This window comes from Argopecten irradians, chromosome 5, assembly GCF_041381155.1.
Source record: "Argopecten irradians isolate NY chromosome 5, Ai_NY, whole genome shotgun sequence".
Taxonomy (NCBI): domain Eukaryota; kingdom Metazoa; phylum Mollusca; class Bivalvia; order Pectinida; family Pectinidae; genus Argopecten; species Argopecten irradians.
The window spans coordinates 11,632,501-11,646,531 of record NC_091138.1 but is presented as its reverse complement, the minus strand read 5'-3'; the positions used below and the strand labels follow the sequence as shown (position 1 = coordinate 11,646,531).

The window sequence follows — 14,031 nt, the reverse complement described above, 5'->3', positions numbered from 1 at the left end:
CCATCAGCCGTGCGTAAACTTTTCATTCAAACATCTTCTTCTCAATTACCAAAAGGCCCAGGGCACTGATATTTTAAGGTCACAGGGGTCAAAAAGGCTAAAATCTTTAAACGACTTCTTCTCAAGAACAAGAAGGCCCAGGGTACTGATATTGGGCCTGTAGCATACTGGGATGAAGAGCTATCAAGTTTGTTCAAACGAATGACCTTGACCTTCATTCAAGGTCACAGGGGTCAAAAAGGCTAAAATCCTTTAACAACTTTTTGTGAATAACTAAGAGGCCTAAAGACCTGATTTTTGGCCCATGTTATGCTGGGATGAAGGGCTATCACGTTTATTCAAATGGTTTACCTTTACCTTCATTCAAGGTCACAGAGGTCATATAGGCTAAAATCTTTAAATGACTACTCGAGAATAACTAGGAGGCCTAGAGACCTGATATTGGGCCTGTAACATGCTGGGATGAAGGGCTACCAAGTTTGTTCAAATGAATTTCACACATTAATGCCCAATATTTTATTTACCCCGAATCCAGTAAAGATTTACAGCAAAAACTAGCTTGATACATCTAAAAATACTGTCGCAGTGATGATTTAAGTAAAAACAATTTCAGTAAAAAATGGTAAAACTGTGGCTCTACTCAAAGCGAAAAACGACACAATTTCAAAATGGCTGCCAAATGGGCCATTTCTTACAATCCCCGTATAAACAAAACTACTAAAAATAGAAACTGGCAACTTGCTACAGATATTGATAGATTTTATTTACAAATTCAACGGGACTGAGGCATAGAGACCTAATATTGGGCCTGTGATATGCTGGGATGAAGGGCTCCTAAGCTTGTTCAAATGAATGACCTTGATCTTCATTCAAGGTCACAGGGGTCAAATAGGCTAAAATCTTTAAATATGACTATGACTACAGTTAGATAACCATTAAGGCCTAAGGGCCTGTTCTTTCACTGAAAAGGAGGCCCATGGGCCTTACTAACGGTCATCTGACTACCTTGGCAATAGCCGTATAGGAAATCAATAAGATATGGTGTCATGGCAGCTATCTTCTATTTGGGATGAACCAGAGATGTAACAACACTTTATCAAGATCATTTCAGGGTCATTCCAGGCAAGTTTCAGCCAAATTGCACTGGTAAAACTTCAAAATATGTTTTAAAGATAGCGGTAACCATTGAAGAACAAAATTACTGACTTTACTTCCTGGCAGCAGTTCTACACACAAACAAAGGAACAAATAGACAGGATTAGCACTAAATGTTTAATCTGTACAATCTGTACACATATATACATACACAGCATCTAGGCATTAATATATACAATCACTCGTTTATGTCTCACAGATATGCTTAACAAATAATATCACAACAGCATATATAACAAACGCTAAATCTAGGTGACAAAATGGATATGGTTTGAGGGACACAAGATGGTTAAGGAGCCAATGTTCCATAAACAATTATACATGTAATGGTTATGTTGTTGTTGGTAGTGTCACAGTGAACAGGTGATATGTACGGCTTCCAAGGGCCTTTACTGAATTTCTATGACATTTCTAAATCTGCAAATGTTAATAATCTTCACAAACTTGTTTCCAAATGGAAATCGCAATATATTTAGTGGTGGGGAAAGAAAGTTGGTTTAGAGTATTCAATAATAATTGTATAAGTGATTTTAACATATCCCTTTATTGTTTAGATCTGAAGCACATAATGTCCAAACACAGTAATGGCCCTTTAAAGACAAGTGTATTTACTGTAAACATGAGAGTCAATACCTCAAATGCCGTCAAAATGAAAACCAGAATGACTTGTTTAACAAAGTTACACTATCTGGTAAGTAATAATTTTAAAATGCCAAGCTACATGCTATTATTGGTAAAAATAGCTGAATGTGAAAATTAAACAAGCGAATGTATGTTGCAAACTACAAATATGTTTTCAATTTTGAATTAACAAATTACAAAGAATTGTTGATAACACTCCAAATATCTCAAAAATACCTTTGGAATTAATAAAAGAATTATGAAAAGATTGTTATTTTCACTTTTAAGCAGTGATGAAAAAAAGGTATTAATGAAATTTATAAAAAACAAATCGTATTACGGTAATAATTATCAATTAAAAGCATGTTATCTATGCAAATTCACTGATTTGTGATTTAAAATAAAATATTGGTAGATTTACACATACTATAAACATCAATGAATTTCTCAATCAGCAAATTTAGAGAAAATATATTTCCCCGGTACATAACAATCCAATCATGGTAACAAACCAAAACCAAATTATTGAAACTAAAATTTTAGCAGCAAAATAGATGCATAATTATAACAACAAATCACAAAAATCATTAATTAACTTGTGGTTCAAAATTTGCAGTTTTAATTAACTTAAGAAAATCAATATTATTTATTCGAAGACAGCAATAAATCAGATTAAAGTTACATTATATTTCCTCATAATTCCCTTTAAATAACACTATAGAGTCCAGTGATTCATCAGACAAATTCAATACATATGTATTCCAATTTTGTTATCAATATAAAGATGAATAATAAAGATTTGTACCTCGCTGCTATACTGCATCCGTACCTAGTAACAAAAACATGACATAAGCCCTGAGAAAAAGGAACACACACTGATGACTGCGTTATTATTCTGTGTTACTTATAAAAAGGATAGCTCTCCAATAATCGAACAATTTATAAATCAGTACCAACAATAATTTTTTTTAATTCCTTTGGAAAGATTGACAAATGTTTTGGAAAAGTTAAGCTAGCTCACTAAAAACGAAGCTTACAGGATGTTATATGACAAACTGTAGTTGGATAATATCATTTTAATTCTTTCAACGAATAAATGCTCGAGGTAAACTCACACTACATTTGTAGTTGTACATTACAGACACCTGGACTAACTCTCCATTTTCAACAAATCTGAACAACACTGTTATAATACACTAGTTTTGTGTTGAAAGTCATCGTATATAACACAATAATCATCTCTAAATGCAAACTTATCAAGTCACCCATTAAAACAAAATATATGTAGTTATAACTAAATGTGAAAGATCTAATATTGAAACAGTAATATGTCACTAAATGCATATTTGTTATCAAATTTTCCCTTGGACAAAATAAACAAGTTTGTCCTTTTTCATGAAGTAAAGTTCAGTTACCATATTGTTATTTCATACTGAAAGTCATTAAAAATGTTTTTCTCAGAATAACTGATTTCCACGGCAAATTATGCATTAAGTGTATCGAAAAACAGATGTATTCATGGTAAATTTTATAATCATATTCCCCTTAAATATGAAACAAAACTTCTTTCCTAAAACATTATCTATAAATGTACTTGTAAACGTAAAGTGTATATAATGAAAATACACAAATTGCAAGAAATGAGAAGTGTATGTAATCAGTGTCCAGTAACTACAGAACAGTCTGGTTCATCAACGGTAACATATTGATGTATAAAGACTAAATGCATTAACAAGTTATTGATAACCATTCAACATATATCAGCATGCCCTAATGATTGTAGTATTGTACAATATACATGCCAAGCTTTTCTCCATGTATGTGAAAGGTCAAAGTGTTAGTCATAGTGACCTACTTGTGATACCTGGCACTAACTTGTATATCAGATAGAACTGGAACAAACTTTTTATGTAGGTCAAAGATCGAAACCAGATGATATGATAGAGACCTTATCTTAAAACCTGACACACTGCCTCATCTAGATAAAACCACGGCCCAAATATCAAATTCAAGTTGCTTTCTGCGATGAATAAAAATGTTCAAAATGTAGATCACAGTGACCTAATTCTGGAGTATAATATACACTGTACCTAGATTAAACAACTGCGACCTAAATGTAATGTTCCAGTGATAAGCACTGTAGGAGATACATACAGAGCCTAATCAAGGTAATGTGCAGAGGGACAGATAAATACAGTCCCCTGTAGATCAGGAAGCAAGTTAATTACATATGTAATGCCACAAGCTAAAGAATACGACAGGCTGGTATATTATATATTAGTTAAAGACAATTACCAATGACAACAAATCAAATTTATTTGAGCATGTGCAGTTTATAATCCAATAATGAACCAATATTGATATTTAAAAAAAATGTGCTTGCTTGAATTACATAAAGACACAAACATAACTTCTGAATTGAAAATTATTAACGATAAATTAATACCATGATGGGCTTTGAAAAATCTACTTGAACTATACTATGTAAATTGAAGAAAAAAATCAGATGCAAACAACAAGTGATTGAAAGATGAAACTTCTTTTTCCAAAACAATGGAGATTGTAAATTGTTGTGTTACAACTTGATGGCATCAGGAACTACTATACAGCTAGTATTTGTTTGGAATATCTGAGAAAACAGTAAGGTACTAAAATGTCACTTTAATATCAATGAAGCTAAGTGAAACAACACAAATGTCACATGACAAGCTAACATTTCACATAAATGGATACTCTCAGACATCTTCAATAACAATAGTAAATAGTTTTGGTAGCAGCTGTAGGTAGTAGTTGTATTATGATGTGATACCAACAGACAAGTTATAAATGGTAAACATGTAAATTACACCAATGACCTGTCAGGGCCCAGTTAACATGTTACACCAATGACATGTCAGGGCCCAGTTAACCTGTTACACCAATGACATATCGGGGCCCAGTTAACATGTTACACCAATGACATGTCTGGGCCCAGTTAACATGTTACACCAATGACATATCGGGGCCCAGTTAACATGTTACACCATAGACATGTCTGGGCCCAATTAACGTGTTACACCAATGACATATCAGGGCCCAGTTAACCTGTTACACCAATGACATGTCGGGGCCCAGTTAACATGTTACACCAATGACATATCGGGGCCCAGTTAACATGTTACACCAATGACATATCGGGGCCCAGTTAACATGTTACACCAATGACATGTCGGGGCCCAGTTAACATGTTACACCAATGACATGTCTGGGCCCAGTTAACATGTTACACCAATGACATATCGGGGCCCAGTTAACATGTTACACCAATGACATGTCTGGGCCCAGTTAACATGTTACACCAATGACATATCTGGGCCCAGTTAACATGTTACACCAATGACATATCGGGGCCCAGTTAATATGTTACACCAATGACATATCTGGGCTCAGTTAACATGTTACACCAATGACATATCTGGGCTCAGTTCACATGTTATACCAATGACATATCTGGGCCCAGTCTCACCAACATTCCTTAATTTTAATTTTCCATAAAAACAGAAGTAAGGAAAAAATCTTCAGTTAAGGAGCCTTCTTTAAAATCTAATGCTTTCCTATGGAGAACTTAACAAATTCCTTAAAGTTAAGGATTGTTCGTGAAACTGGGCCCTGGAAGTTACATGTGAAAATTTTAATTAAGTTATGCTTTTTTCAATGCCCTACATGCCCCCACATGCATTTATCAAACAGTTTAAAATGACAGTGCTTTAACATACATCAATTTTCATGGTCTAGGGTTAATGGAGTGACCAGTCCCTGTGTAGGACTATTACTAACGGCAAAGGACCTTCACAGTAACACTAAATTTCTAGACAAACTTACATTTCTAATTCTGTATTCAAGATTTTTTTTTTCACACCAGTTTCATTGTTATTTAGTTCCCATTAAGCAAACTTGTTGATTCAGAATTACCTTTTTGTATACCGGTACTAGTCTTGGTTAATTGTTTAAACTCTCATATATACCTAATATGTTATAGACATACTCCAATACCAACTGAACCCATCAAAAGGATGAAGTTTCAAATCAGAAATTGAAGAAATTTGTTTTTGGAACTATTGTAGATTACATAATGCCCTTGTCCAATGAAAGTATACAAATATAAAGATTTCACTTTTTGCTTTCATTTACAGATATTCCCTTTAAAAAATCTAAATAATTGTTAGATTGATACCACAGCAATATAAGGAGATAATCCAATAGGACCTAGCAGGTAAACCACAATTTTAAGATTAAGGTTGTGTCATTTTTCTCTTTCTACTACATTGTATATACCTACCAGTTTCTATATATAGGACATTCAAAACTCCTAACAAAACCAGAGGGACGGACATACTGAAAACAATTTCCTTTAAACAAAAATTCCTGTGTGACATGGGTGTAAACTATAACCGGGTATTAAACAAATGATATATCACATCGTAAGTATAACTCTTCAGTATTCCCAAGTCACAATATGGAGTCAAATAACAAAACAACAAGACTCTCTAAAACAACACCTGCATTAATAAGAATATCTTCTCAAAGTCTATACCACAAAGATCTCCAAATAATTAGCTCTCAACTCGCTGAAACAACACCTGCATTAAATATTTCTCCCCAAAGTCTTTTCAACCAAATTCTCCTTATACAATACAACAAGTTCTTGACTCCCTGAAGAAATGTCTGAAGTAAGGAGTCCTCCTCCAACTCTTCCATTAAAATGTCTTCATAACAAACCCTCCACAACACACTACACTACTTCTCCACCGATTTAGCCTTCTCTCTCAGCTCTCCCAACTATACCTATCGTGACTATCTATCCTAAACTGTAATCCATATACAAATGTAGATCTTCTCCTCTTTATTACTACATGACAATAGATTTCAAACCTGTATCATTCATCACACATCACATTGTTACTATAGTACAGGGGGTTTGAGATCCTAAAACAATTTGGACTGGTCAAGTAAGATTAGTCCTACCTTCCAGCGATTGTGATGTGTATGACAGAAATGCCTTCATACATTAATTTAAATTAAAAGTGGGTTCTGGAAAGACATTATGTGATGCGACGAGACAGGACAAGACGAACACATATGGGTAACACTATGTGAACCCCCCATTTCATGGCAAGGGCATATAAACACAAACTGTTTGAACCAGAGCAAGTGTCTGCATTTTCATAGACATCATAGTCTGTCCAAAATCAAAGTAACTAATGTTACAGATGCTTTCCTAATGGCAGACAAGGCAGGTTTTCTACGATACTAGTACAATTTTACAAACATTTTCATATGCAAACCAGAAGATAAAATCTTTTCTAGAAAACAAAGGTAATAGACTGACTATATATCTACATGCTTTGTAACCGTTAAATTACTGTCACATGTGCTTTGTTGCAAATTGTTAGATCCAATGTATATCTTAATGAGAATTGACATACGTTTTTTCTTCTATATTTCAAAGCTGTAGATAAGAAAGAACAAACAAGAAATGCTAAGCCTAGGAACATGAGAATCATGATGAACAGGAATGGTGAGCTATTTAAGCTCGGAAGACTTGTCAAGGGTTACCAAATCCTGAACATATATAGAACTACCTCAGGTTCTCCGAATACAAGTAGGTTACTGGGAAAGATAAAATACAAAAGCTTACAGCTTATAATATATTACAACCAACACACTGCAATACATTTCCAAAGCTACAGATAAAAAATCATTTGAAATTAATTTCCATATAACTGATTAGTTAATTATATATAAGTACACCACAAGACAATTATGAGCTACAGGGATAAAAGTTATAATTATTAACATTCAGTTTGATTCTGAAATACTCTCATCAAGGATTTACAAATACTTTCAAAATGGTATTTTAAACAAGACAGAATTACAAGATGTTAAACATCAGCAGGCTGATACATTGTCATATAGTCATGCTTTGATGTACCTCTCAAGGCTATACAACTGAAAACCAAATTTTAGGCTAACTTGCAGATCTACACTTTTAAAACTTCTGCCAAAGACCATTTTTTTCAAATGTCTAAGATTTTAATAATTAAATAAGTTCAAATATAAAAAGAAATCAGGCTGTTTATTGTAAGTCATGACCAAATGATAGATTTAATGGTCAGACAAACATTTCCAAACCACAATTCAAAATTATTATCCTTAAAGCAGTTGTTCATTTTTGTTAAACAGAAAGTATGATCTACAAAAATGTATTTGTTTTAAACAAGCACATTTTAAACAAATTTCTTCTGACATTAAGATAATTGGAATTGCATGGAGAAACATTTATGACCTTTTTCTAAAATTAGAGTTCTTTTATGGTACACAGCGTGCTAATTATCAGTAGAAACTGTAAACTTTTAAACCTCCACTACATTACAAACTTAACAAAAATGTTTTCTCCGTTCAGCAGAATTTCCCTACCTACGAGTGCTCTCCCTTGATGAACTATCACACGCACAGACACACAATAACAGTACAGGGACTAGAATGCTTCATACCTGGGTAATAACCAATAACATAACACTTCATCATATAGTGACCTTTCTCAAAATCACAACATAGTACATTCCAAATTAAAAACAGAAATCTTGTCTGGAAAACAAGAGAAAAGGAGCCTTTACTCTATAGAGTCTAAATGACAATTTCTGGTATTTGTTAACAGAAAGGGCACGCATAGCACCTTCATATACGGACTTTGCTGTTCTCCATGATTACACTGTACGATGATCGTAAACGTTGTGGTAGGTAAGCGTTAGTAGGCGTGTACAAAACACTAAAAATCCACGAGAGATAGCACCGACGAAACAATCCTGGCAATGAAAGTCCAAAAATGCTTGACAGCTGGCGCTGTAAGTATGGCAGCAGGCTAGATGTATATACTCTGTCGGCAGGTTCTCAGGTCTTCTCATTTCTCTCGGGAAAACTACTGGGTCGAGCAAACTTATCAGGACTTGGTCTTGCCTTCTGCTGTAAATAAAATATCGACAATGTCATTTTGAACGTTAATAACTCATATCAGTGTGGCTTTAATGCAACAAACCATCTGATGTTTGTAATGCCTTAATTATCTATAAATATTATAGTGTGATGAAAGCTGATGTGTAATATGAAGTCGTATGGTGACCCAGGCCAAACCTAGACTTGTTTATTTTAAGGGGGTAAGTGCCATATAAAAACATTTCAGGTCACCTCTTCTAGGATAGAGCTTTAATACTGAAACAACTCTCACATATATATACTACATCACAAAGTAGATGATAGTAGCTAATGTGCTTTGGTCAGAAAAATTAATCACAAATACATTTTTTACAGGTCAACTCTGCATGCTCTTCCGTTTCAATCATCTCCAAGAAATCATATCCAATGATAATACTTGATTGCAATAACCTAAAACTGAGATAATCTTCAAACAGAGATTATCTTCCCTTTGTCCATAGCCATTTCCATGTTGACTGTGAACACTTACATGCATGCTAGTCATATGGCTGTGAACTGGTGGTGAAGAGCTCGGCATCTGGTTAGGAGGATGGAAAGGAGAACTACCAGTGCTTCTTCTCATGGGGCTAGGTGGACTGAACGCTGGATAGTTCAACCCTGGTCAAACAGACAAAAGTTTTAACAATGACTTTCAATAGCCTTGAATTGATTGATGTGAATGTTAAAGTAAAAGCTAGTTCCTATTAACCTTGCAAAATAAGTCCTGAAACATTAAAACATAATTATGACTGGAACATTGAAACAGATCTGAAGATTGAAATACTAACTCAAATCTTTGACTCATTTCATTACTCCTGCAAACAAAGAAAGAATAATTATATTTTCACATACCTATATGTCCATCAAATATGGCTTATTTTCCTCCAATTATAATTGTTTCCACAACCCGAACACTTACCTGGTGACATAGGTCTTGAAGTGTTGGGGGAGCCATAAGGGATCGGACTGGACACTGTCCGAGGTCTTGCTCCATGCATCTCCTGCTGTTTCGTCATCTCATTAAAATGTCTAAAAAATACACATAAACACATAATTATTTTGCAGATTACAGATTTACCATATTTTTATTTAAATGATTTTTATAAACAAGGAAAAAATGTAAAAGTAAATTCAACAATTAATCATAAGATTGTAAATGACTTATTTTAACTATAATTATAGTAACTAGTGGATATCTAAACTTTATTAATCCTCTATAAAAACAAAAATAAAGGATCAGCCTTATCCTTTAAACTGTAAAGCATGCAAAATCTTGATTCATATTTCACTCTGCCACACATTAACCTGGTATAATTCAGGGATTTAGGGGGCAATTATGAAATGTGTCTAATTTGTTGCTATTTTGAATGACTGGTATCCGCCTACTGAATTACCTTTCATCATCCATTTCCAAGCTTGATTCACTTTCTGAGAGGTGGCGGCATAGACTTTCTCTTCTCTCCATCTCCATTTGTAGTTTTCTTTGAAGACGCAGATTTTCCTCTCGAATATGTTTCTCTTCCTGCGCATACTGTGCCATTTTCTGTTCATCTGTAAGATCAATTTAAAACAGTCACTCTCCCTTTATATCAACATCATAATTTTGTTGCTTCTGTGTTACATTCAAATTGATAGTAATAAACTCATTCTTTACGACTTTGAATAATAAAATCTGTCCCTACTTGGAAACTATAATAGAGAAGACTCAGAAGCATCTTCAATAGAAAAGCAAAGATAATTTTCTCGGGGTTCAGGACGATTATTTTTTCCCATAAGAATATTTGAATACCACATAATGTTGTAAGGGTATACAGACACTAATGAAAACAAATACATGACGATGTTATAACCACTAATATAGAATTATAAAATGTAACATATAACATCAAAATGCTTCTTAAACATCCTGGTATCATTAAAATTGCCTGAGGTTAATGTAACAAAGGGCATTATGTTCCACCCTAATTGTGGACAAAGACATGACTTGGGGGGACAAAGACATGACTTGGGGGGACAAAGACATCACTTGGGGGACAAAGACATCACTTGGGGGGGACAAAGACATCACTTGGGGGGACAAAACATCACTTGGGGGGACAAAGACATCACTTCAGGGACAAAGACATCACTTCAGGGAAGACATCACTTCAGGGACAAAGACATCACTTCAGGGACAAAACACCATTTGGGGGCATCACAGAAATTTTTGAGACTAATGAGATTTTATGTCAAATAACTTACGTTCCTGCTGTCCAGCTCTGAGCATATCCTTCAGTTTATTTACCTCACCCCTCAGGTTCTCTATGTGTTGGGATAAGTTCTTAGCAGTGTCCCCGTTATTCATCTCCCGTGGCGATGGTGGGCCAGTCACAGGCTGATCCAGCTTTTCTTGTAACATCCTACAAACACACAGTATTTCAACTTCCCGCTTTCAGCTGATGTTATAACAGTATTCTATTCAATATTATGTCCTTATTTTAAAATGATCCTGATGCATTGACAGTTAACCTTACCTCTTTTCTGTCTCTAGCTTATCCATACGTTTCCACAATCTATTGACCAGGGATTCCTGTTCCTGCTCCAAGGCATTCTCTAGTTCTACTTTCTCCCTGCGGAGCTGAAATGACGAATTATGTCAAAGTTTTACTAACAGGGCTTAAAACCTTCCTGATGTTGAGCTTTTCCATTATATTACATGCATAAGTCTTATGTTAATCCTTTATTTATATGTAGTTCAAATGTCTTCATAACTCCGATCATACAACAAATAAATGTGAATAGTAGTTTGTTAGTTTACCTATAGGGCAAAGAAGTACTTCTAACAGTGTGGACAAAAGATTGTCAAATTTTCGAGGCAATTTGCCCCTTTGCCAAGACACAAGAAGAACAAGTGAAATTACAAGTAAAATTACATTTCATGTTACTTTACCTACATACTTTCTTCTAGTATCTAATATCTTTTTACAAAACACTTTTATCTATGGTTATTCATATGCCTTTGTTTTAATCTCAAGGTTTTCTAAGAACCCTGATAAGATTAGATGTATGGAATGATATATTTTGATACACAGATTTATCATACTACAAATGTACAGTACTTTATGATAAGCTGAAGAATTCAGTACCCAATTTGCAATGTTTAGATACGGAAAAGAAGACCAATTTACTAAGCATGTTTTAGGTACTTATCTATAGAAAAGAAGCTTGCACATTCTAGCTCTCATATACCAAATTAAAATTGTTTATGGTCATTATCGTAACACATAATTTTAAGAATCACCAAGATCTTCAACAAGTCACAGTAATATCCAGCCTCTGCCTATTGTCGGTAATGAATGTGATATGGATCAGGGATGTATATATAGAGATTAAACATGCCAATCTCTCCCCAATTACCTGTTCTAAAGTGGATTGCTTTGTGAGAGTTTCTCTTTCTAACTTTTCGATTTTCCTCATTAACTTGTTAACTTGGTATTCCTGTTCTTTCTCTAGTGTATGTTCCAGTTCTACCTTCTCTTGTCTCAACTGAAAAAAAAATTAATTAAAATTTATTTTCATATAGAAACCAAAATTTTGTGTGGACAATCAGCATAGGAAGGAAATTACAGCTGCTAATTAGAAATCTATAAGGGAATTTGTGATATGAAATGTTACCATCATATTATAATTCATCTTACTTAATTAACATAACCCTGGTAGATTTGGTTACAGAAAATGTTAAATATTACATGAATGTATGATTACATATATCATTTTATATACAGTCATTGCCAGTCAAATGCGCATGCTTATACTAGTCATTTCATTTTTTCAAAATATGTGATGAATGATCAACAAAATTGATTTAGACCATTATGGGGCACATCTGCAATTTTAAGTTTAATTGCAACGCTTAAAATGAAATATATTCCTGCTGATCCCCACAAAACATATCTCTGTAAATGGTATGGTGAATTAAAAAGAAATATATATGTTATCTAGCTTTTTCTTTATTGATAAATCTGCAGTGATGAAGGAAGACAGTTTAATGACTTAACTGTGTCTTATCTCATTTTCTGGTCCTTGAACTCACAATCATTAATAGATCTACATCAGTAGTCCTATCCCTAAAGGAAGTGTATGATTTCTATGTAAGAAATATTTAATTATAAATTGAAGCTCCGATCATGACTAGCTTGTTTTATACCTGCATCAGTTTTCTTGACAAATCATTTGTTAGAAATTCTTCCTCCTGTTCATAATTCATTGCTAATGCTTCTTTTTCCTTCTTTAACGCCTGGATTTTCTTTAACAATGTGTTACTGATGAACTCCTCCTCTTGTTCTGCTCTTGCTTGCTAGGATTTTAAAATAAAAGTAAACATTAAATTTCTATCTGATTTCTATATTCTATCTTTAGCATTATAATATTCTATTTCTTCCAAGAGTTAGTTAAATTCACAATTTTCATTATTGAAATGGGGAAATCTGTGTGGTATAGATAATATGCGTCACTGTGTTTTCACCTGCACATAAAAATATAAATGACTCATGTTTAAACGCACATGTTTACAGCATGACTATGAAACCACATGCCCATGACAACAAGTGGCCTCTATATGTATTTCACAAACATTCACGTCTGTATGGAAATCACAGTAATGAAAGAGACATGACAAAGTTTAAAGATTGATAATATTGATAGAAAACAGATGATGATAAAACCACTAACAATATTGACACTGGCTTTTTGGAGTTCCTTTTTCTCTTCTTGCAACGTTTTACACTTTAACTTATACGTCTCCAACTCCATTTTCAACACCCTATTCTCCTGCTGAATTGATTCCAGTCGTTTTTGCAGTTGTTCTAGCTGCGCTGGAGATGGGGGTTTCATGGTCGGTCCCCCATCAATCGAGCTGGTATCGCTCTCTAACTCACTCGCACTGTCCGCCATTGTCGATTGTTGTGTTTGGCTCGCAATCAACAATGTGCATTGCCACAGTTGCGAATTAAGGGACACAAAAAAATTATAATTTCATCACGCAACTTTAAAAAATGTATTTTAAGAAATTGACTATGTGACATGGACGCTTTCTATCGATAAAGAAATGGTGAATTCGAAACTAATACAGTAGTATTGAGGCGCACAGAAGGATAAGCATTTCTATTTTACATAATTTCCTTCTTATAAAGACGGAGTGCTTCAGTAAAGTTGCTACAATTTACAATAAAATATTATTTTGATATTTTTTATGATCTAAATAAG

At 34.0% G+C, this 14,031-nt stretch overlaps 1 protein-coding gene across 2 annotated transcripts; it reads right to left on the bottom strand.

Moving 5' to 3' along the window:
• Nucleotides 1–1,253: 1,253 nt before the first annotated feature.
• Nucleotides 1,254–13,759, bottom strand: LOC138322858 (coiled-coil domain-containing protein 6-like). Of its 2 annotated transcripts, none has more exons than XM_069267004.1 (9): nucleotides 13,498–13,759; nucleotides 12,974–13,123; nucleotides 12,184–12,312; nucleotides 11,301–11,404; nucleotides 11,029–11,186; nucleotides 10,182–10,338; nucleotides 9,707–9,816; nucleotides 9,278–9,405; nucleotides 1,254–8,775 (listed from the first exon to the last, which is right to left on the bottom strand). In XM_069267004.1, the coding sequence occupies exons 1-9, from the start codon at nucleotides 13,717–13,719 to the stop codon at nucleotides 8,707–8,709; spliced, it is 1,227 nt and encodes a 408-aa protein (XP_069123105.1). In that variant the 5' UTR covers nucleotides 13,720–13,759; the 3' UTR covers nucleotides 1,254–8,706. The 2 variants fall into 2 exon arrangements, with proteins under 2 accessions (XP_069123105.1, XP_069123104.1); XM_069267003.1 differs by having other exon boundaries at nucleotides 1,254–8,778; nucleotides 13,498–13,757.
• Between the last annotated feature and the right edge of the window lie 272 nt (nucleotides 13,760–14,031).

What these genes read in the sequence shown, in the direction of transcription:
- LOC138322858 (XM_069267003.1), bottom strand. Translation starts at nt 13,719, where the DNA reads ATGGCGGACAGTGCGAGTGAGTTAGAGAGCGATACCAGCTCGATTGAT. An exon ending in TGTCAAGAAAACTGATGCAG is followed by an intron (nt 12,313 to 12,973) that starts GTATAAAACAAG and finishes TTTTTTTTTCAG; the next exon opens with TTGAGACAAGAGAAGGTAGA. An exon ending in GCCATATGACTAGCATGCAT is followed by an intron (nt 8,779 to 9,277) that starts GTAAGTGTTCAC and finishes TTTTATTTACAG; the next exon opens with CAGAAGGCAAGACCAAGTCC.